The 22,982-nt window shown below is 37.3% G+C and overlaps 8 protein-coding genes and 1 long non-coding RNA gene across 15 annotated transcripts in view; 4 read left to right on the forward strand and 5 right to left on the reverse strand.

Moving 5' to 3' along the window:
- Window positions 1–1,481, reverse strand: part of LOC105450177 (chromodomain-helicase-DNA-binding protein 7) — a 26,588-nt gene extending 25,107 nt beyond the window's left edge. For all 5 annotated transcript variants that reach the window (XM_011689914.1, XM_011689913.1, XM_011689911.1 and 2 more), the window contains exon 1: window positions 1,182–1,481. The gene's annotated coding sequence lies outside the window, so the exon portion shown is untranslated. The remainder of the gene's footprint in view (window positions 1–1,181) is intronic.
- Window positions 1,482–2,781: 1,300 nt separating this feature from the next.
- LOC105450185 (F-box/LRR-repeat protein 4-like) lies at window positions 2,782–6,500 on the reverse strand. The gene is made up of 9 exons (XM_011689920.1): window positions 6,316–6,500; window positions 6,027–6,214; window positions 5,639–5,875; window positions 5,134–5,224; window positions 4,587–5,043; window positions 4,305–4,497; window positions 3,862–4,213; window positions 3,444–3,771; window positions 2,782–3,231 (listed from the first exon to the last, which is right to left on the reverse strand). Exons 3-9 carry the CDS (start codon window positions 5,864–5,866, stop codon window positions 2,910–2,912), a joined length of 1,971 nt encoding a protein of 656 aa, XP_011688222.1. The 5' UTR covers window positions 5,867–5,875; window positions 6,027–6,214; window positions 6,316–6,500; the 3' UTR covers window positions 2,782–2,909.
- An 86-nt stretch (window positions 6,501–6,586) lies between these two features.
- Window positions 6,587–8,454, forward strand: LOC105450184 (transcription elongation factor B polypeptide 2). The gene is made up of 3 exons (XM_011689919.1): window positions 6,587–6,736; window positions 6,829–6,922; window positions 7,251–8,454. The coding sequence occupies exons 1-3, from the start codon at window positions 6,734–6,736 to the stop codon at window positions 7,505–7,507; spliced, it is 354 nt and encodes a 117-aa protein (XP_011688221.1). The 5' UTR covers window positions 6,587–6,733; the 3' UTR covers window positions 7,508–8,454.
- Window positions 8,157–9,743, reverse strand: LOC105450182 (ovarian cancer-associated gene 2 protein homolog). The gene is made up of 5 exons (XM_011689918.1): window positions 9,651–9,743; window positions 9,405–9,567; window positions 9,107–9,301; window positions 8,853–8,993; window positions 8,157–8,716 (listed from the first exon to the last, which is right to left on the reverse strand). Exons 1-5 carry the CDS (start codon window positions 9,678–9,680, stop codon window positions 8,574–8,576), a joined length of 672 nt encoding a protein of 223 aa, XP_011688220.1. The 5' UTR covers window positions 9,681–9,743; the 3' UTR covers window positions 8,157–8,573.
- On the forward strand, window positions 9,252–10,226 carry LOC105450181. Its single transcript, XR_974435.1, has 2 exons — window positions 9,252–9,338; window positions 9,703–10,226. It is a non-coding gene; the product is annotated as an uncharacterized LOC105450181 (long non-coding RNA).
- LOC105450180 (cysteine and histidine-rich domain-containing protein) lies at window positions 10,130–12,035 on the reverse strand. Of its 2 annotated transcripts, XM_011689917.1 has the most exons (5): window positions 11,886–12,035; window positions 11,591–11,819; window positions 10,911–11,476; window positions 10,637–10,825; window positions 10,130–10,544 (listed from the first exon to the last, which is right to left on the reverse strand). In XM_011689917.1, exons 2-5 carry the CDS (start codon window positions 11,667–11,669, stop codon window positions 10,350–10,352), a joined length of 1,029 nt encoding a protein of 342 aa, XP_011688219.1. In that variant the 5' UTR covers window positions 11,670–11,819; window positions 11,886–12,035; the 3' UTR covers window positions 10,130–10,349. The 2 variants fall into 2 exon arrangements, with proteins under 2 accessions (XP_011688219.1, XP_011688218.1); XM_011689916.1 differs by having other exon boundaries at window positions 11,591–12,035.
- A 102-nt stretch (window positions 12,036–12,137) lies between these two features.
- Window positions 12,138–14,977, forward strand: LOC105450188. Of its 2 annotated transcripts, none has more exons than XM_011689925.1 (5): window positions 12,138–12,331; window positions 13,033–13,339; window positions 13,419–13,721; window positions 14,001–14,157; window positions 14,587–14,977. In XM_011689925.1, the coding sequence occupies exons 1-5, from the start codon at window positions 12,297–12,299 to the stop codon at window positions 14,709–14,711; spliced, it is 927 nt and encodes a 308-aa protein (XP_011688227.1). In that variant the 5' UTR covers window positions 12,138–12,296; the 3' UTR covers window positions 14,712–14,977. The 2 variants fall into 2 exon arrangements, with proteins under 2 accessions (XP_011688227.1, XP_011688226.1); XM_011689924.1 differs by having other exon boundaries at window positions 12,141–12,331; window positions 13,030–13,339.
- LOC105450187 (protein zwilch homolog) lies at window positions 14,943–18,669 on the forward strand. The gene is made up of 13 exons (XM_011689923.1): window positions 14,943–15,013; window positions 15,203–15,508; window positions 15,584–15,650; window positions 15,743–15,875; window positions 16,010–16,244; window positions 16,314–16,451; window positions 16,531–16,683; window positions 16,791–16,995; window positions 17,369–17,448; window positions 17,543–17,781; window positions 17,871–18,098; window positions 18,196–18,308; window positions 18,416–18,669. Exons 2-13 carry the CDS (start codon window positions 15,389–15,391, stop codon window positions 18,490–18,492), a joined length of 1,788 nt encoding a protein of 595 aa, XP_011688225.1. The 5' UTR covers window positions 14,943–15,013; window positions 15,203–15,388; the 3' UTR covers window positions 18,493–18,669.
- LOC105450186 (centaurin-gamma-1A) lies at window positions 18,569–22,903 on the reverse strand. Its single transcript, XM_011689921.1, has 13 exons — window positions 22,481–22,903; window positions 21,958–22,190; window positions 21,729–21,870; window positions 21,430–21,561; window positions 21,161–21,321; window positions 20,939–21,081; window positions 20,665–20,860; window positions 20,476–20,578; window positions 20,161–20,388; window positions 19,968–20,085; window positions 19,640–19,852; window positions 19,417–19,561; window positions 18,569–19,339 (listed from the first exon to the last, which is right to left on the reverse strand). The coding sequence occupies exons 1-13, from the start codon at window positions 22,644–22,646 to the stop codon at window positions 19,163–19,165; spliced, it is 2,157 nt and encodes a 718-aa protein (XP_011688223.1). The 5' UTR covers window positions 22,647–22,903; the 3' UTR covers window positions 18,569–19,162.
- Window positions 22,904–22,982: the final 79 nt, after the last annotated feature.

A 22,982-nucleotide genomic window follows, 5' to 3' on the forward strand; every position in this document is an offset into this window, starting at 1 on the left:
CTAAACGGGAGAGACAAATCGTCGCACACGCCGACCGCCCGTCGCGAGAGATTTGAATTCTCGGAAAATCTGCCTCCCCTCGGTCACACCGCGTTACACTTCGCGTGGCCGAGGTGGGAAGCGGCATTCGGAACGTTGCGTACAGACAACACTCTAGGTTAGTCCAGAAAAAGAAAAAAGAAAGAGGAAAAGAGATCGGCCAAGGGAGCAGGGCGAAGGGTGACAGCTCTAGGGTAGACATCCAGATATGTCGATACCGGTGAAGTGAACCGTGCGTGCGGAACTCACGTCACTCACGTTGCGAGCGGGTTTTGCTTTCCGCATTAACGATCGGTACAGAAGCAGGACTCACAATTGTGCGAACGGTGATCCCATCTTTTTTTCCCTGAGGTCCATCTAAAGAAAACAAGAGATTCCAGATGAACGGCGGGACGAGGGAAATCGAGGGGGAAGGGAGGGGGGAGGGGAGGAAGGGCGATGGGACAGACGGAAAACACAGAGAACGAGGAGGCTGGGGGAGATAGAGGGGGAGGGGGCTACCACACGAATGTTCGCTCAATCGTTATCTCGGTGTCCATTTTGTTCGGTTTAATTACTGAAGAGGCGTCGGTGGTGGTGCTGCTGGGTGGTAGTGGTGGTAGCCGCGATGCCGCTGCCGTGGGTTACGTTGACACAACACGACGACGGTGACGGCAATAGCCCTTCGATAGCCGCCACTTCGGTAGCTGCCACTACCTGCCTTCGTGCGGCATCGGGGAGACATCCAAGGGAGACGGGTCGCACACGCACGGAAAATCGTGAGGAGAAAGGGAGAGACGGACAGAGGCGAAGAGACAGCGAGAGAAAGGGGGAGACACGGGGGGCGAGCGGGAGGGAGGGAGGGAGGAAAGAAAAAGACACGGAAGATCCGAGAGATCCAGTACAGACGCCGCAAACGCGCGCGCGCGCGCCCGCACACATGCACACACGCACGCGAGCGCGAGTATATCGAGAGGCGTGAATTGAACGTACGAGCGAACTCTCGCGGGGGCACTTCTTCCTCCCTCGTCGCGGTCACGACGCGCACTTGTCGCCTATATCTCGCACTGTCTCGTAGCATCAATCCGGATCCGTCCGGTTCGCCGCACCGCGGTAACCTAATTCCATTCGGGGGAGGGACACAACGACGATGTTTTCCGTACCTGTGCTGCTCGTACCTGCGCCGCCGTTCCTCCTTCGCCCCATTCACTCCGGGAACTCGCGTGTGTCCGGGGACGTACGCGCGGGACACGCGACGTACGCGGTACGTCGTCGCGACGGCGTCACCAGGATTCACGCGCACTCTCTCTTTCTCTCTCTCTCTCTCTCTCTGTTCCGACCGCTGCCACTTTCCGCACGTTTAACACGTCCGCCCGTCCATCCGCCGTCGTCGAGTCGACGATACACACGCACGCGAGACACACCACTGAACTGTGCTCTCACACGGCACGGCACACACATGCGCGCGCACTGTGTGATCCGGTGATCGGTAGCCGTCGTTCCCGTTCTCATTCCCATCATCGCCGCCAGGCGACGTCAACGGCTGTTAAGCTCTAGAATCCCTAGACGAGGGAAAACTCTAGCCCCTAGGGTCTTTTGCTAATGGAGCTACATGAAGCGTATTTGTCGCGCGTCGCGTAACCAGAGAAACGATCTGCTGTTTTTGTTTTCGCGTTTTACGCCAAGCAGATCGCTTAATAAGATTTTATTTTAAATCGAATGCGATGTAAAATAAAAAATAACAACACGTGTTTCGGGGTTAAATATGTTCCTTCTATGTAAAAAAAAATCCTTAAAACTTCTTAAGCCGAAATCACACCAAGCGATTGAGATTTGAGTGATTTGACCAATCAAAGCAAAATTTACTGAAATTAATATTATTTTTCTTCTGAAATTGGTCCAATCCAATCTCAATCACTAGTTGTGATTACGGCTTTAGAAACGATTAGACTTGAGGCTTAAATGATATATTTTTAATTAATTGAAATTTATGAAAAATTTATTGAAATATTCTCTTTATTATAAACATCAACGTTAATTGTTAAAGTTGTAAAGTTATATTCAAACAACAAAAGAAATCTTCTCTCAAAAATGTTTCAATCAAATATTAATTATAACATCTACAAATATCAAAGCAGAACAGATTACGATAACGTTCAAAATGACGTTTAAATGAATTATGGCTGATTAAAAAATGACTTTTAATAATCATTTTGACGTCAAGTTGACTTGCGTTCTGCTTGGGTACTTTATAGTTACTATATATTTAAATATTAACGTGAAATTAAATATATTTAATAGAAGTATTAAAGTACATTAAAGTATTGTAAAGTTTTACTTTAAATTCATAAAACTGGAAAAATTAAATATATCTGTTAATATAAAGTAATTTTAATGAAGAAAATAGAACAAAACGCGAATTACATATATGGAAATATATTACAGTTTTGGTTGTTTTGACAGTAGGCACGAAAGGTACTGAAACTGCATTCTCGATTCCCAGAACTTGTTTTTATGATAAGACAAATAAAATTTCATCCAATTAGGATAAAATTTTGCAATCGACATATTTCCCGATGTTATAATGTAAAATGAGCACAATGCAATTTGATTTTATTCCATATCATAAAATGAGATTTTCTTTTATATTACTTCAACATAAATAAAATTTTTTAAATTACCTTAAACATAAATTTTTACTTTCTAATGGATATAATTTTTAATGTTACGTTTATAGAAATAAATAGATTTAAATATAAAATGTATAATTAAAACAAATTTATTTTGTTTTTTCAACAGGTACACTTTAGCGTATTTTGAAAAATAAATAATTCTCAAAATCATATATCGTTTGTTCCAACATTGAATCTTAAAATTCATTAGATCTAACATCAGTCGCTATATTTTACTCTTTTGATTGCTAAATGTGTATACATTTGTTGCCACCGCTCAATCGTGCAATCGGCAATGCTGTCACAGAAGCTGAGATCAATCATCTCCAGCTTAGGACAGCTCACGAAAAATAAGTAACATATCTCAGATGTCAGGGATAGCGTACCTAATAAGTCTAACTGTTTTAAATTTTTGCACAGCGTCAATGCTCTCAAATCGCGTTCGGTGAGGCCTCTGAAAGAGGTAAGAAAAATTTTTTCCAAATATTGACACGAGGAAAGCAACCTGCGGAAGCTGTCGCCATGGCCGGTCGTACTGCCACTGTAAATGAAAAACATATGATTAGAACAGCCCTTCAATCATAAACAGAAAAACGCAGCTGTTTCAAATGCAGGAGAAAGAAACATCATTGCCAAATCATAGTTAGCAAGTCTTAGATTAGATTTTTCATCCCATAAATGAATTTTAATATTTTAGAGAAAGCGCAAGACACGTATTTTATTTAAGAAAAAATAATGTACACGTGCACGTACCACCAACCAAAGTCCACTTCTCGTAGATTCCTGCAGTCAGCGAGGGCATCAATACCTTGCGACGTGAGACTGTGCGTTTTCCATAAATCTATACTTTCCAAATCCGGACATGAGTTTCTCAATTCCATTGCAACTTCGTCTACGTTCAAACTTTTGTCCGTGCCTCCTATGTGTAAGTGGCGCATCCGTGGATTTCTTTGCAGTATCTTGCAAAGAGCTTGTGTTTTTATATGCGTTCTGTACAGATCTAAACGCTCGAGAAACTCCAGACTTTCGAGATATGAGAATCCCTTGTCCTTTATCAAGTCACAATTACGTAGACTCAATTCTAAGAAAAATAAAAAAATATATACATACGTACTGATCATATAATTCACTTATTATCATAATAATGTATATAAGTCATTTGTATACACACCTTTCAAATTTTTGCATATCTTCGAGATTTTAAGCATGGCGGAGTCGTCGATATGTGTGCAGCAATTTAACCGTAAGTGCGTTAAGAGACTACCGCAGGTATCAAGAAATTTTTCGAAATCCGAGACAGAGAATTTGTCACACCACGAAAGATCCAACCGTCGTAAATATTTACATTTAGGTGCCAAGTAATACAATGCCTTTGCATTAATAATATGCCAATATGGCTTTAAGTTCAAACTTGTGTAAAGCAGAGGGTCCTGTGCTAAATTATTGAAATGTTTGTTCACTCTGCTTACGCAGCATAACGATTTCAAGTCCAAGTATCTCAATATTCTTATTATTACTTCATCCTGCAAGGTAAAATTTTAATAAATGGAATAACATTACAATAAATATCATTACATGTGTGCGAAAGACTTCTTATATATGTATATAGCTTACAGGAAATTCAGAAAAACTGCCACGTGACAGCTTTTTGGATTCGTCTGAAGAAATATCCTTCATAAACGTTGGAAGTTCTTCGGATAAAAAACGCTGCATACTATTGGATGCTTCTTTAAGAGGTGGTACATAATAATAAAATGGTCCTAGCTGAGATGCTAGCTTGCTCTCGTGAAGATTCGCTACTACATCGCTACAAATAAACATTAGTACAAACTTACTTTCGTTATTAGGAGAATAAAAAAAAAACAAATATTATTTGATATTGACGAATTGTAATACCTTTTACACATAATGCAATATTCATTCAATGTCTTTTTAAGATGGGCTATATCCAAGTGTGCGTTTGTATAATCTGGTGTCAAATTATGGATGTCCTCGCGACAGGGATACTTATTGTTAAAACTCTTTAACAAACAAGTTAAACTTTGTTTGTGAGATTGATATTTAGGAATGATCAATCTTTTTGTGCCGATAAGCATCACAGCGTCTAGCTCTGTATAATAGTCCAATAAACTGTGGTTAAACTCCAGTCTAAGTACATTGGTCCTAAAGTTGCACGGTTGTAAAGGCGGGGAAAATATCCGCGATGCCGAAGGAACAGTCTGGGGCGGTCCGTTCCACAGGAGAAACCACCGATTTTTAGAATCTTGTGCCCAAATTCGAATTACGCTACCAGGATTATATATCTCGTATATAGAAACTCTGATTGGAAATACAGTTTCATCATACTCGATATCTTTAAAATAAAAAATACAATTATAATCTCTCCTTTCAATAAGAAACATGTATTCTGTAACAACCTCTTATTTATTACAATATTACATACCGATATAATCTTGGCTCGCAACATCTGTATTCTGTGGCATGTAATCAATTGATCTCGAGGGTGCTTTGTCCCACCACGGTCCATAAGTTTTCTGTATTAAAAAAATAAGTCGAAAAATGTCAAATACTATAAAATTTGGTGATGGTATTAAATTGCTATTATTGGGAATTAGATGTCTCCAGTTAGAAGTAACCAAGTTATAGTTAATAGATCTCACATTCTATACTAATCTTTATGTGATATATTTATTATTGATTTTATAAGTGGTATGTTCTTTTTGACGACGGTGCATGCACCGTTCATCTTTTCTCGCGTTTTTTATCCAACGAGAAGAGAAAAAGAGGGGAAGATGTACCGTGTAAGAAAGTGCATGCATCATCCTCAAAAAGAACATTCCAATGAGTAAAAGAATATGAGATAACCATTTCAAGAATCCATATTTCAGAACAGTTTATAAATCGCTTTCTATAGACCAATAACAGATGATGCAAGGAAATATACGTACCATGGCAAATGTATGTGGAAAATCTCCGTAATACGGAAATTTGCCAGGTAACCCGATTATGTTAGTAGCTGCATAAGATATGCTATCGTTGCCGCCATACTGAGAACTGAAGCTGCGAACTGTTTTCACATATTGTTGGATAAAGTTAACATGATTCTCCTCGCCCATAGGTACTCTTTCGACATATTCATAATGGCAACGATACAAGTTAGTACGATGAAAAGACATATTCCTGCCCTATAAGAAAATAAAAAATATTGACATTAATATGCGTGCCTTTCTTACAGTATAGGTCTGTAATTTTTAGCCGAGCTTCTTGCGCAGTTGATCTTTGAATGAACCATGCAAGAAGTTCAGCTAAAAAGAACAGGCATTGTAAGTTGCGTACTTTAATAATATATATAACTATTATACTGCAAAGCTTGTATATCACTTGATTCTTGAAGTGGCAACTCTTTCTTCTGGAAGATCCTTAATCGAAGAAGATCTGTCATCAGATTTCTTGCTCCATACAGCCAATATCAAGTAATAGTGCGATGCAAAGATCACTTAGCTTCACCAAAGCTCAAAAATTTCCTTGTAATAAAAAAACAGCTGTGCAACATTATATGTACTACATACAAAACCTACGGATAAATTAAGTCAACTATTTCTCAGTTTACAACCTACCTACATACCTTCTATCACCTTCTAAGCACTAGAGTCAACTATTGTAAAAAAATGATAAGAAAATGCAACACTAACTGCAAAATAAAAAAAACTAATGAGCTAGCCAAACTAATGGCAGAAAATTTATTTAAGTAAGTAGATTGCGATTTGCGCGTAGTACGAAACATAAGAAAGACAGAATGATGACAATAGTCAACAGATCGGCTGCGCATGCGCGTTAAGCAGGGACGCGCATGCGTCGGTAAATTCCCACGATCTGGGGTTACTGCATGCGGCCTGGTGGGTCCGGTACCCCTGACCCCCGTTAGGTCTGCTGGTAAACACAAGATTTTCGAGGCATTAAAACACGGCCCTCGTATATCCCAGCGGCGATATACTAATCCTGCCGTTGCATTGTAATATTAGGTGTATATAATTAGGCTTACAATGGTAAGAACCCGTCCTCGAGATGGACGGTTCGGTGGACGACTCGGGTCGGCTAACCTCGGGATCGCACTCACGACTTTTTACACCCGTTGCAGGACGTATTTTTAATGATCAGGCGAAAAAAATTGACGATATTCACCGACGCGAAGGATGACACCACGGTCCTCGAGCTGAAGAAGATGATTGAAGGTAAGGCGCGCGAAGGTATCGCAACACCGCGCGTACGATTGTGACAACGGGATCAGCTTGACATGTCGCTCGGCGCGGATTCACACAATTGGATGATTATCACTTCAATAGAGCGCGATTTGCCTCCCGGTTTCACTGAGCGAGCCGTAGCAGCCCGATCAGTAGTGTATATGGAATACAAATTGTGCCAGTAGACAATGGAATAATTTTATTTATCGTACGAAAAACATTAATTTATAAGTATTAATAACTAAGAGCGCTCTATAAAAGGTGAAACCATCAGTTTCAATACTGCAATCAACACGCGTTCCTCTTCGCTCTTTTGCAGGTATAATGAAAGTACCACCGGCAAATCAACAGCTGTTCAACAAGGACAACCTTCTGATGTCAGACAACAAGACGCTACAGGATTACGGACTGACATCGTCGACCGCGAAAGCACAGTGTCCCGCATTGGTCGGTTTAGCGTTGCGTCAACCCGACGGCCAGTTCGAACCTCTCGAGATGACACCGTTCTCGCTACCGCCGGATCTCCCCGACGTTATGAAGTCCCAGGAAAACAACGGCCAGGAGCAGTCTCCTTGAAACGACGCGCACGACGTTGCGGTCATCGACGATGAAGTTTTGTGTTCCGCGCAATTTAGTAATCGTCAGGGCAGCTCTGGATGGTAAAAATGGAATGGGCAGAAAGGCAAATCTTACATACCCGCAGTATGTGAATACTGAATATTAGAGTGTGAATAATACAATGGTATCGAATACCATATATACGAATTATTAGATAACATGCAACTTTTATATAAGAAATATTCAGAGCTGCAAAATTTTTCAATATTCAATTTAAAATGAGGATGCTATAATATATAGTCACGCAATCTTCAGTCTTATAAGGGACATGTGATGAGTACTGATTTGTACTTCGATTATTAGACTGAAAGTGATAATAAAAGTAAAAAAAAGTTCTGCTCATTAACGTGCATCAAACCAAATTTATATAGCTATAAAATTATTAACATAAGTGTTCTGTTTGGTCAACACGCGAAATATAAATACCTCAGCTTACATTTAAGTTACAGGTACATATAGCCTAATTATTTTAAAAGTATCTTTTTTTTTTTTAAATACCTTTTTAATACCTTCAAATCAAATATTTTGCTTCTGTGCTCTCTTTCATTTATTCTATATACGTATTTTTCCTTGTATCAACAAATTAGATGCAATATTTTGTAAAATATGCATTTGACGCGTATGACTTTAATGTGGATGTCTAAATTGCTAATTTCGGTAGTCGCGTCGTATTAGATCTGAACCTGGTACACGATACACAATCATGAATGTAAAATATGATGCTCCAATTAATGGTCTTTAGTTCAATAATATTGTATCCTATTAATTATTGTCTAACTTATATAGTTTTATATAACTGATGGCAACACCATTAACTGTACGTTACGATAAGACTTGTAACAACACACACGAGTAATGTCATGCTATCGTGATAGCGAAAAAAATATATATTGTACATGATTACACATCTTTATTTAATATTTTTTAAAAAATCCTCTTACTCATGTACACAAATAAATTGAATTTTTTTCCAATAGAATTGCATGCCAGCCGAATAGACTATAGTAATAAAATGAGATCATTGTTAACTATTTAATTTCTTATACTTGTTAAGCATTTCCATTACAAAGTCCCTATAAATATCTTTTTTACTCGGCACATAATGACCACCTTCGTGCCGTACCTCTTTCTTATTTGGAAACAGACGACTGATTTGCTCTGCCATTACTAGAATAAATAACGATTGCATTAGCATTGACATAGCATTGAATGTGACTTTGTTACTGAATACCACCAATTATATTTAATAATATTAAACCCATTACATTTTATTATTAATAATATTAAGTTATTCATCGTATACCTGTTGGAATGACTTGATCGCTCTCCCCATAAACGTGCAAGGAAGGTATATCGATTTCTTCGTCATAATACTTGGCGTGAGGTGCACACAGTGAATTGAATCCGGATATTATAATGGCAAAATCAAACTCAATTTGCAATACTACAAGAAGACAGCAATCATAGTTATTTTATATACGCACACATGTGTGTATCAATATATATATATATATATATAATTAATAAATTGTAAATATATATTATTTTTAAACTTACTTTTCTTTTTTTTCATAGCGCATAATATACTGACGAAAGCAGCTCCCTGCGAGAAACCCAATATACCGTCAAAAGGACCTTGCTCTGTGAATGCCTTCTCGATCACAGCTACACTGTCATCGAATCCTACACATAAGTCACTGGGCACCACGGCTTTAAACACATGATCCTCTGTATTAAACCACCAGCCGTATCCTACAATCAATACGTAACAATATCGTTAGTGCTTGTTGTAAGTCATGATGCAACCGCTGTGCAGGATAATAATATAAGATTTTTACTGATATTTCTCTCGCACCATTTTCATCCGTGTCCTCTTGACCAGCATCATTTTCGGGTGGGACTTTATGTGGTGCTCTTACAAACGTGAAATCAATTTCCTTTTTAAATCCTTTTCTCAACGATCCTAATTTCGCGCTGAAAATCACGTCCGATTGCCTATATCCGTGAAGCGCTAATATCTAAAATAAGAGGAATTTTTATATTGTTTCTATAATATACGTATATTTATTGATGCATTTTCAATGCGGTAATAATTATTTACCCGCAATTTCGGTGTGGTGGTCAGCATCATTCAATATCATTCGACTTTTCAGGTAAACAGACGACACGCATGCCTCTCATGATCAAAAAGGTTAGTGTATACATGTATGACATGTATATAGAGTATACATATATATGTATTATATATGTATATTATGTATATACATATAGACGCACACAACCATCATATTCTTTGAATATCTTTTTCTTAACTTTTCTTTATTCCAAATAATCTCACAATCAATCTCCTAAACTAATTTTTGTGACTTGACTTCGAGAAGAAAATTTAGAATAGAATAGAGAAATTTGGATTGTTACGCACTTATAAAGGCAAGTTTATCATACATATGGTAACTCACATGCTTCATAGGAAAAGAATCTCTCTAATAAAATATTTATTTAAATTATTTATTAACACTAGTTTCTCTTTTTTTTTTTTTTTAAGAGTTTGGAAAAAATAGTTTAATTTCATAAAAAATGTGCATTTTACGTACATTTATAGTTTAGACTTTTCTGATTTAACAATGAAAAAAACAAGAATACATTTCTATCTATAGATTCCTAGGGGTTAATATAAAAAGGTGTCAATACAATTTTTTTGTTAGAAAATGTTTCTTTCACATTTTTGAACAAATTATTTGAATTGCTATGATTTAATTATATATATGTATAATCTTTAATAATTAACAACCATTGGTATTTAAAGATCACTAAGATCGACAGCTTCAATTTGCGAATTGAGGTTTGTACATATATTTTCATTACTTTCAGAGTTCATCGGCTTTGCTTCTCTAGGAACGTTCAGCTTCGACCAAGAACCAAATTCGGCCTTCCTTAATTTAATTTCTACTTTAGTTGGCAGCATGTGTACGCTACTTTGCTCGATATCGACGATCTAAAAAAGGAAAAGATAAATGTACGTTGTAAATACCGTTCAATTTCGTTAGATATACATGTGTTCAAAATTAGAACAAACTCAATACGGACTCCTGCCAATTCTACATCAAGATTATATCTCGAATTCTCTTCTATAAAGAATAAATCTACAGTCAGATGGATAGGGTTCAATTTTATGACAGACTGACTGGGCAGATATTTTTTGGCAAATATAGAAACGACTACAAACGATCCGGTTTGATGCCAGTCCATCCTGCATTGAGCCTTCTTTCCCGTATTCTGAAACAAATTTTACGTAAACGTTAATTTTCAATAATAAATATTATGTATATTTAAAATCGATATTTATCTATAATTGATATACCTTGGAAAACCACACGTGTCTGCCTTGCGTACAGCCCGGCTGTTCCAGAAACACGGAGAACTCTGTAGTTTTCTTTTGACAGCAGGACCAATATTTCAATCCCTCGTGGAAGATAGGTACACCAGAATGATAATTGCAAACCTCCTTGTTGGAGGCGATTCCCATGTAGGTCCCCTTGCAGGAATTATTCTTACAGGACTGTCCTATCCGTACTACATTATCTATCGGTTTGTCGCTCTCCAGAGTTGTCAGCCCTTTAATTTGTTCCAGCAGAGCGGGAGATATCGTCGGCGACAGCGTGAGCTGAGGCACGTCGAACGGAGGCCTCGGCAGGGACGCAACACCGTTACTCACGGGTTTCGCGACGACCTGTATCACCTCATCAACCTTGCATCTGTCGACCGGCGGTTTCTCCGGCTCCAACGGCTTCTCGTTCGAGTGCCTAGCCTTTGTGCAGCCCTTGATATTCAGGAATTCGGTGAAGTCCGTACACTTTTTGTTGCAGCAGGACCATCCTTTGTACGCGTCGTGAAACACCGGATGTCCTGGATGGTGAAAGCAATCGTCTGCAAAAAAAAGCCGTAAGAGCATTTTTTTTTTCTTTCTCGTAAAAGCTGTCAATTGAATTTAAAAAAAAATAATAATAATCGCGGTTTTCAAAAGCGCAACGAGCAACTTACCGTCCTTATTGTCGTTCGGATCGAACTTCTTCCCGCAGCCGCGATGATAACAGTGCAACAGACCCGTCTCCTGTGACATCTCGAGAGGATCTATTTGACGTTTGAGTTATCCACTGTCCGTTCGATTTTTGGAAGAGCACCTCGATAAATGTCGCTTAAATGTTTTTCTCTCACGAGACACCCTTTTCCCAGGTTTCGTCTGATTTTGTCAGACTTTCTAGAAACGTTTCTAGAACATTCCAAAGGTTAGAATCCGAATGTTCCAAATCTCGATGATCGTAGCAACGAGCAGTACCGAATTTTTGCCTCTCTACATTCTACGATCGTAGAGACCAGAGAGGTAGAGACAGCAAGGATTGATTATATTAATTGATTTTTTTCAGAGACACCCTCGTGTATATGCGTAAAGGCGCACACGCATGATCTTTGGTACACAACTCTAACCTCTAACCTCCAAAGTGTCACGTGACTCTAGTTCGCGGTTTTTCCGGTCCAGGTGGTGCTGAGGATCATCCCCTTTTCTCTCATATGTTTCGATTTAAACTTTAAAGGGAATCCGCCGAAATCCGTTTGAGTCCGTTACCGATCGCATTGTTAACAGTTGCGCCGGGTGTCGTGTTTCGGTGCTTGTCGACGTGTCCGCGTTTGAGATGGTCTAGTACTGTAAACCGCAAGTTGCCGAGCACGTCTCAAGTAACAAATAATAATGAAGAGAACAAAACCGAGCGCTAAAAGTGCCAGGTAAGCGAGAACCGGATCATTTCAGAATCCCACGTCTGTTTCGTTTTTATCTCAAAAAAAGCATCACCGGTGCAGTAATTATCATATCGTAGCAAAAATGTTGATTATATGCAGACGCAGTCCCACTTATCTTGACCTTGGGACTTATTACGGTCCTTGGAAATTTGTAAAAATTACAGAAATGAGCAAATTCATTAGACAGTGACCGCAGTGAAGTTACAAATATTCTAGCAATTCGCTCATTTTTGTGATTTTCACCAATTTCCAGAATAGACTTCCTTGACATTTGTTGTTAAGGTTGTAACCGTCAACAACCTTCAAAAGATTTTAATCATCGATCGTTGTTCGTTATACAAAGTTGTTAATAAAAAAAGGTTGATAATATAAATGTATGTCTATAATTTAAATTTTACATGGAAAATTGTAAATTTAAGGGCAATATCTTGCTTTGCATGGAAAGTTAAGTCGTAAATTCATATATACAAAGCTATATTTTGCATGGGTTTAGCTTTCCACATCACCAAATGTCTAGGCTAAGACAATTAGAGTTGCCTTACCTTTCAGCATATTTATCATTGTTATTAAATCATAATAATTATCTATGGCAATTCTGTTCTGTATCATTATCTTCCATTGTATTAAATATATTAATGATTGTGTTAATGATTGTAATAAGATTGTAAATTTTGACTTTTTAGCAGAAAACACACAAGCACGCAGACCGATGATTTCGACAGTCTCATAGCATTTGCCAAGTTGGAGGAACAAGTGAGAGTATTGCAGCTCGAGAATAATGTTTTAAGACACCATGTGGAAGCTTCTAACAAGCCTGACGATGTTGCACGTCATAAGGCTATGAATGTCACTCCATGGGCAACTACAGTCAGCGTTGAAAAATCTAATTGCGGTTGCAAGGGATCCTGCTCGTCGCGGATTTGTGGTTGCGTGAAAAAGAATAACAAATGCAACTCGTCATGTAAATGTGACGAAAACATATGCCAGAATAAGGTAATGTTATGTCTGAATGTAAAATATCTTTTTGTTACACATATAACAACTTAAAAGAAATTTTATTGATAATTTACAGAAGTTGGAAAACGAAGAAAACAAAGAAAATGTTAACAGAATTGATGCTACTCCTAAAAGACAAATCAAAAAGAAAGGGGAAGAGAGACCTAAGAACAATGTGGGCCTATTCAGTCCAAATGTGACAGAGATTGACAAAAATTTTGAAGAAACTCAACTTAGTGATGTCCAATTTAGTTTCCGTGAAAGCAACACAGTTATCCAAAACTCACAGACAAATACACAGATCAACAATGTGGAACTCAAGAAAAACAGGAAGCAGAGGAGAGAGGAGAATAACGAACAGCGAGATTTCATAGAAAATGTAAGAATGAGTACAAATGATTCAAAATTAAAGTTAATATAGTACTTTTTATAAGATTAATATTTTTAAAATCACGAAAAAGAATGATAACTGTTTTGATTCAAAATATTCCAAAATTTCTAAGATATTTAAAAAAATTATTTAATATAGAAGATATAAAAAAAAGATTTCGATTAAATGCGAAATTAATATATCTTATAAATTATATATCTTATAATTTTAAAAGGTTTTATAATTCTCTCTTATTTAATAAAGTTAATATATTTGTTTTTTTTACAGGTACCGTTTAATCCAATGAAACCAAGACATCAATTGTCACGAACACCACCGAAGAAACTTCAGAAATCACCAGAGGTTGAAAACGCGATTCAGTCTCAATCACAGCCTCAACCACATTCAGCTGAATCAATTGAAAAAGTGGTGATGTCTACCCCAGGTATATTAATGCTTGATATAAATAATATAAATTGCACTGTTTACGAAACAATATTTTATATACAAATTTAGAAGTTTTTTAATCTGTCATTCTTTTGTGGAATCTTTCCAATCCTGACAATCGTTGTACATTTTTTAATTTTAATGTGCTATTTAATATTTATAATTAAGATTATATAAAAATTAAATTGCTTAAAAAAAAATTAATTTTAAAATTAATTTAAAAATTATTTTTTTTACATTTCTTTAATATTTAATTACTTATAATTAAAAAGGTATTAAAATTTTTAAAATGAAATAAATATATCAAATTTTTTTATAATGAGAATTGATTAACAGTAGTTACGACACATATAGAAATCGTATAAATTGTGTATTTCTTAATATAACAAAAATTATTCTACAAACTATGTTATGCAATGGGTTTCAGAAGTTAAAGAAGAAAAAATCGATTGGGAGGAGCACACTGCGCAATTAATTTCCTGTAAAAAATGCAAGAGAAAGTTCATACCCAACCGGATCCAGAAACATGAGGCTTGCTGTAAAAAAATCTAAATATTAACTTGATCCACAGAAATTATTTGGACATTTTTTTATATGTTAACTTTATATATTACTTTTTTAAGTTTATCTCAATTTTATATTAATGACAAGAGTATCTTGATGAAATTGTGTTTCTAACAGACATTATGTTGTATACTAATTGCATTTACCGTCATAATTACATTCTTGTACATAAATTTAAATTGATTTGTTATTCTTGCGGAGAATCATGTTTTAGCAAAAAATTTATTAAATATATGAGAACAATATATGAGCAACTTGGTGTTAAAGTAATTAACCTTTTCCATAAAGATGTGAGTATTCCATAAATTTATTAAATATATGCGAACAAGATATGTGAGCAACTTGGTGTTAAATATTTTAACACCAAGTATTTTTCATAAAAATATGAGTATGCCATAGAACGTACATACACATGTATAAAAGTCAAAAACATAATAACGATAAAAGCTAAATTTAATACAAATTTCTCATTTTTTTAGACTGACAAATTTTAAATGACACGACGGTAGCGCATGCGCATTTACAGTACATGGATGTGGAAAACGATTAGTGGTGGTAGAGAATTCTCTCCTCGTCGATGACCATACTCTACAATATCTCATCGATGACTCTACGAACGCGCCATCTTTGATTTCATTTAATTCAAACCATACGTTGCAAATAAAATGGAACGTTTGAATGATATCTTGCAGCCGCGTGTTCGAGCGAGCAAAGTTAGATTGTCATATGTGGACGAATTATTTCCGGATCTCAAGGATGATCCGTACATCATCCTTCATAAAAATGTAAGTGATCGTAATGAAACCTCTCGCTCTTCCCCCCTTTGTGATCTCGTATAATAATACAACAATTTATCTCAGGTTCCTGGCATACGGCATTCTTCCGGCCACGAGGAGCACGAAGCAAATCTCGACGAGTGCTCAACGAGTAATGAAACGCGCGTTTAATTCTAAGAGTGTGCTTGCACACTCCGTCGGAAATATGTACATGAAGTCTGAATTGTCTGAAATGTTCTCTAGGGCACGAGGTCAGCGGTTCGCCACTGGAGTATTCGTTCGGTAACTGCGAATTCGACGACACCGTCGTCATAGCGAGACAAAATTGGCGGAAGGAAGAAGAGTTATATTTGCCACTGAGCAGAACGGATGCATGGTGTGTACAGAGTCAATAAGATCAAATATCTGTGATATCTAGTAAGAAAATTATATAATATTCAATAGGATTGAAAGTCTTCAATAGTTGAGATTTTTAATAACCGACAAGATATACACTTCTTTTTTTTCTAGTAATGCCCTGAATGCGTGTCTGGAACATCTTGATACTAATGCCTTGCCAATATTGGCTCTCTGTGACGGGAAGGATTCTAAGCAGAGCAGATTCATCGGCGCGATTGTCTCTCAAGATTGGTTCACCACACTGGAAGCTGTTTCTATTGGCATGATAGGTTTGGCCGCAGTAAGAAACAAATGTCAGAAAGCTGTACAGGAGCATCTTAAACAATCGTTTACACAAGAATACAGTGTATGTATAATGTGTACGAGTTTAATCAGTTTAATATTGGACATTAATTGATTTGTTTTATATGTGTAGACTAAAATGTTCAGTGCTGTTGACTTATTCAGGATGAAGCAAGAAACGATCGATTGGGATAAGACTGCCAAAAGTGATTTTGAAGGAAGCATTAGTGTCGAAATGCATTCAGATTCAAGACTGTCGAAAAATACTTTGGTAAGTATGTACTAGCATAAAAGAATGACAATATTGTAAGTAATTCTCATATCTCATATCTGTACAAATATTTTTGTAGACAGCTCAAATAAATGCCGGATGGAAGGATAGTCCATTAAAAGAACTGAGAGATCAGTTATTTTTATTAGTCGAATATTTATCAACGATAGATGAGTGCAAGAAAAATATTGGGCTACAAAACCCGATAAAATTCACAATGCCATATTCAGAGGTAGATACATTTCTATATATCCTCTTGAAAATATTTTTCAAGAAGATTTTAATCACAGATTTTAATTTATTTTTCATTGTCTTGAATTATGTGTGGCAATGTTTTAGGAACATGACATCATAAGTGAAAAATTAAATCTTTTACTGAACGGAGATTTCAATTTTCAATGGTTTGATAAGGGCAATGTTAAGGAAAGGAATCGTATCAATAAGGAGAATGCTGAAATTGACGCGAAAATGCAGGAACGTGTACAAAGTGTTTTTCTGAGACATGATACAGATTTTACCGATCACTTGTGGGAAATACTTATAAGTGAGTGAAATATTTCTTCAGGTGTACCACTTATTTTATATATATATATATATATATCTCACATTAAAATTCTGTAGTTCTGATTACAGTTCCCACCTCATTTTAAAGAGACGAAGAGTTCCCTCTAGTTTATAACAAGAATTCCACTTAATAACAATTTCTAATTTAAATTTAAAAAAATGGAGTGCTAACTTCTTATCAAAATTCATGATCGATAATTCTGAGCAGCAAACTATAAAGAATTCTTCGTCTTTTCAAGATAAAGTGGGAACTCTGATCAGAATTTTGGAATTTTAATTTTGGAGTGCTAACTTCACATATGTTATAATACATATATTGTTGACTAATTGCGTATTCTTCTCGACATTTAAAGAGACTTCAGCGTATCCGCAAATGGTAAACTACGTTGAAACTGTTTTGAAGGAAATCCTCGAGCATAAATTTACACCACAGGTAACTGACGAAATATATGCTCCTTTATCCAACTTATTTCAATTATTATTTTAAAAGATTTGTACGTGAGAACATATTTTAATACATTTTTCAGATGAACGACACAAATTCAACAAGATTTGTGAAATGTCTTTCCAATCTGCATCATCAAGAAACAATGTCCCATTTGTTAGTGGGAAGTGTACCGTTAGAACTTGTTGTGGATATGGGATTTCAGAAGCTTACTCGAGATTACTTATATATCCTGCGAGGAGCGCGATTTGTCGATCTGCACGACATCCGACAGAAATTAGGTGATACATCTTCTGGAATCTTCAACACGGAGAATTACAGGTAATTACAAATACGGGAAACATTCTGTAAATTAAATAGATTAGGTTCAATTAATATTACATAATTGTAATTTTATTAATTATTTGCAGGAATAAATTGAACACGTTAGCACAAATTCACATCTGTTTGGAATGCATGCTACTTATTGAAGCGCATCTGGAATGCCCGATTGAAAATTTGCAAAATATATTTGCCTACGTTTACAAAGAGTTCGTGTCCGCGCAATCTCCTTTACAGCATTATTCTGAGCTTCGCAGCCGAATTTTCACCTTGACGGTGCCTCTACCCAACGTGTTGGCTAATGAATTAAACAAGATGTACGTATAAATACTTTATCGTTGATGTAAAAACGTTAAACAAAAAAATTCACGTGTGGAGTAATGCAAAACATATTGCATGTTTATCTTATTTCAGGGATCCGTCTGTATGCAGAGCCTCTGTTTCGTCTCATTCTGCCGCGTCGATGCTAACGACTATCACCTATTACAACAAGCTACCTATTTTTCCAACAAATATATATTCTACTGGTAAAGCAAACGACAGACTCAAAAATATCGAATATCGACCAAAAAAATAAGAAATTTGTTCCGTGCAGGAATGAATTCAACTAATTTTATTATATTTTTTTCTGCAGACGATGTAGATTTACAGGAGGAAATGGTTTATGGTATAAGCGCAGTATCGTCATCGGCGAAGTATAGAAAACTGTGAACAACACTCTTGAAACTTGAGAAACGAATTAAAACTTCAGAACTGGTGCAATTTTTAATAAACTGGAAACGTGGTGCGTGATGTAATTGTGTTTTAATGAATAATTAATAAAATAAAAGTTATAAAAGCAATCTCATAAATCTTCAAATACAGTTACATGTATTGGATGTATAAATATAACTACATTTATGAGTGTTTGTACTCTCAGTCATTGACAATATACACTCGAGCATGCTATTAGTCATTTCTCCGTGATTGACACAAATCTCATTAAATTACCGTATTGCGAAGTATATATATATATATATTTCCTTTAAAGGATTGATTCTCAATGTACAAAAGTATATTGTATTTAAAATTCCTCAATTCGAGGTGAATTTTAGAAGTCAATATTTAAAATGAGTTCGTCACACGACAAAAACTTTTTACATATAAAATTAATTAAGTTACGTTATTCAATCGAATATTATTATAATCCAATCAATTTTCCTTCAATGTGTGCTTTGGCGGCTGTCTGAGATAAATATCGTTTAAAAGCTTTACTTTCTTCTGTGAGTCACTAAATGAAGCATTGGTTTTTCATAGTAAGTACAAGTATCAACAACGCGTTATTACAGAAAATGCAGGTAGGGTGATTAAGGCATATCTTCTTTTTTTTTTTTTTTGAACTTTAATACTGAGATGCGTCCACGTCGTCCATCCCGGAGACACTGGCTTGTTCCAGCACTTCGAGCAGCTTCTGCATTTCCATGGAATCGGACGAATTGTCGAGCGTTCTCTCCAGAGCTCGCACGTACGACATGCACGTCCGTCCCTCGTGATCCAGATTCTGCGGATTCGCTTTATGCTGCAAAATTCGCGATGACACAGTGCTGTGACATGAAGGAATGCGTTTTCAGAGATAAATGGAAAATTAACACGCACCCATATTAAAAGTTGCGCCATCGCCAAGTTCCCAGTTGCGCAGGCCAGATGTAACGGCGTTCGCAGATCTTCCGTGCTGACCGAAATGTTGATGTCCTCGTAATTACAGCGGGCCAAGCATAATGTAAATGCTCTCATGTCTCCCCTGTGTGGACAATAAAATCGTGAGGAACGCAGCCACATTTAATCGACATCTGCGGTTAGAGAAAACGAGACATCTTACCGGCAAACCGAGTCGATGAGCAGTTTTCCCAAGGAAATGTTCGGGTTGATCGGCGGCAGGAAGAGCTTGTCCTCGTACTTCCATCTGATCCACTGCTCCTTCTCTTCCCTAGACGAATCCGAGACGGGCTTTTGCTTTCCGTTTAAACAATACTCCCAGATACTGTTGGCTATATCGTTGCCGAGAGCCAGCATGACGCTTAGGTGACCTGCGCTAAAGCCGCCGTTAAAGATGTATCATTAGTAACGAACATCGACGACAACGACGACGAAGTACAATCGAACGCGTTTCGGTAACGCATGTGGGACTCTTTGTGCATCATACTTACGACCAGTCGTCCAAATCCAAGGACCGTACCTTAGATATATGCGAACCTAAGTTTCTGTGAATACCGGAGCATTCGATGCACACCAAAACGCCCAGATTAAGGCTGGCCCAATCAGGATCTGAAGTAAAAGATTTGTAATTTTGAGATGAGTTAATTGAGCGAAATATAATTAATAAGACAATGATCCACTCACTCGGTGTACCACAGTCAACGCATGCGTCGTTCCCCGAAACTTTGTTCTTTATGCAGTGCATCTTGAAAGCGTCAGTCTCGTTTTTCTTGTCGCCGTCGCTGTTCTGCAAGCTCGACAATATTTGCTGCTCTATCGCGGTAATCCAGCTGTCCCTCTCCTCGGCATTATTCGCCTCGAAATGCCAGGTTTTGTTCTCCAAGGAGATGATGGAAAATTCAAAACTGTCTTCTGATTAAAAGAAAGGGTGTGTTTAAAAATGATAAAAATGTACAAAAAAAAACGTTAAATGCACATGAAAACAGTAAAGTGCAATACCTTGGGCATTGTATGATTTGGAACCCTTTGGCGTTTTGCCAGGTACCTTCACAGTAACGTATTGCAAAAGTATTTCTTTGCCATTAGTATCGTTCATGTAATCCTAAAAATGTTTCTCTTTGTACTAAACACATCGCACAAATGCGCAAAGCGATAAAGTAGACAGCTATTATATGAACTGATAATTACGTGCAGGCTCGAATGATAAGTCAAACGGCCATCCTCTAACAATGTGACGTATTTCTTCTTCCATTCCTTCAACGACTTGCTGCTCCGTTTAAATAAATAACCTTGTTTCACTGGTATTTCTCTACCAACACCCATCTCGCCCATATATTTCTCCTTTTTAGAAGGTGTAAATATATTCGATTTTCTTCTAAATTTCCTGGAAAACGTAAAAATATCACAATATGTATCAATATAAAACTGTAGAAAGAAGTATAGAACAAAAGTAGATTCAAACCTGATAGTGGTTGGCGTTAGGATTGACGAACGCAGTTCTCCATGTTGATTCTGCACGTTATGAAAATTATCGTTCAGCAATGACGAGTCGTTCGTCATAGAACTATTATGTATGGATCGACAGTCCTCGTCTTTTTCTGAAACCTGAGAAATTATAAACTTTAATAAATTGCATATAATTTTTTTATTTATTCAAGAACGTGGCCAACAAACTGTTTCTCACATTTACTTTCAACGAATTCGTAGTCTCTGTGTCTTTGTTATGAAGTTGCACGGTTTTAGTAACAGTAGGGACTGCAAATTTAACGTCATTCTCCGTAGCATGTTGGCACACGTCGCACGAAAAGTTCTTCGTCGATACGTTCTGTATGATTTTCTGACACACTGAAATTTTTCCGTCGTTAGTACCCAGACATCAGAGTTAATTTAAATATATTTAAATATATATTTATGTTTCAGCTTGTAACACGCGTGTGCACTTATTTCCCTCACCATCTTGAAATACTCTCTCAACATTTAGACCATAGATAGCACATGTTTCGTAATAAGGACATCTTAAATCACAAGCCAGTTTCCGTGGTCTGATATCTTTTATGACACGTGGATTGCTGTCGTTAATCGAATCTGCAAAATCATAAATAAAAAAGCGCTCAGGAAAATGAATGCAAGGAATAGTCAATAAAGAAAACAAGTTCCATAAGACCGCTGTGTATATACAACAAATAAATATAAGAAAAATTATCAAGAACAAAAAAAGGTATGTCCATAGAGTATTACATGGCTGTACTCACCTTGCACGCCTACGAGTATTTTTGGTACTTCTGACATATTCCGGAAAGAACACATTCTATTGTACAAACTGCAAACTATAGAGAAACTTTCTTCATTTTCTAAGCTGAATACAAGTAATAAAGCATCTATCCAAGCTGAGAACTGAAATGGATATTATTATTTAATACAATAACAGAAAGCAGTGGCAGATGAACATGATGTATGAAACAATGAGATTCTGTTGCATACTTGAGCCTCTGGCACACCACCCTCGTCCCTGATCAGGAGAAGGTAACTCTGATCATTTATGAAGATCTCCTTTTTGAAGCGGCCACCCTCCGGCGATTCCTCGTGCATGAAGGACCCAGTAAGATACCTGTGAACGAGAGCCGACTTTCCCGAGTCCGAGGAGCCGATGATCCCCAGATGCAGTTCAGGGACATCTCTCGCCAGTGTCCATTCGTGGCTGTTGACGAAGGAATCTAAACGAACGTAAACTTACATTACTGAATGTAGTACGAACGTAACATATAACATTATATGCAACATTTAATTATCTAAAACGTGTCATTGTCATTACTGTACATTGCGACTACAGGAAATATTTCGCTTCACGAAGAAAAATGTAAGGGCGCTCTTCGTTCAGTGACACAAGCGTCATTCTGTCTTTCTTCAGCATCCAATGACAACGAAGATAGAGTGACGCTTATGTCAACTTGCGCTGAATGGAAAGCGTAAAAAAAACAGACGTATGAAATCAAGTATGCATTACCCTCTATCGCCACGACATGCTCGCGAATTTGCTTAGCGACGTGCGCGTCGGGCACGAGCTCTATCAGGTCGTAAATGGCGTAAATCGACGGGTGTACGCTCTCGAAGCGTTGTATTTCCTGCCTGATAGCGAGAGAATGATCGTGCCCACTCTGGCCAGTTGTCATTTTTTCTTTTCCACGGATTTTCTTTGGCGACGATCTATCACATTAATATCGGCATAGCCCCGAAATGCCTCGCGCGCGCGTCATCGGGGAAGCAGGAGGGTCCACGCGAAGCTCCGAGTTGCCGCAGGCACACGCGTAACATATGTCAAATCCCAATATTTATAAACATTATCGGCCGAGATCGGCGACGTTGGTTATGTGACACATTCGCGATCGCGGAAGGGAAACGCGCAGTTTTCATGGAAGCTGGGTTTGTCGCGTAGGTCCCAACAATATGGCCGGCGATCGTCCGCATCGCGCCATCTTCTGGATCTTTTCCTAAGGACAGACTGTGAA

Source organism: Wasmannia auropunctata, unplaced genomic scaffold (assembly GCF_000956235.1).
Source record: "Wasmannia auropunctata unplaced genomic scaffold, wasmannia.A_1.0 LD336069.1, whole genome shotgun sequence".
NCBI classification, from domain to species: Eukaryota; Metazoa; Arthropoda; class Insecta; order Hymenoptera; family Formicidae; genus Wasmannia; species Wasmannia auropunctata.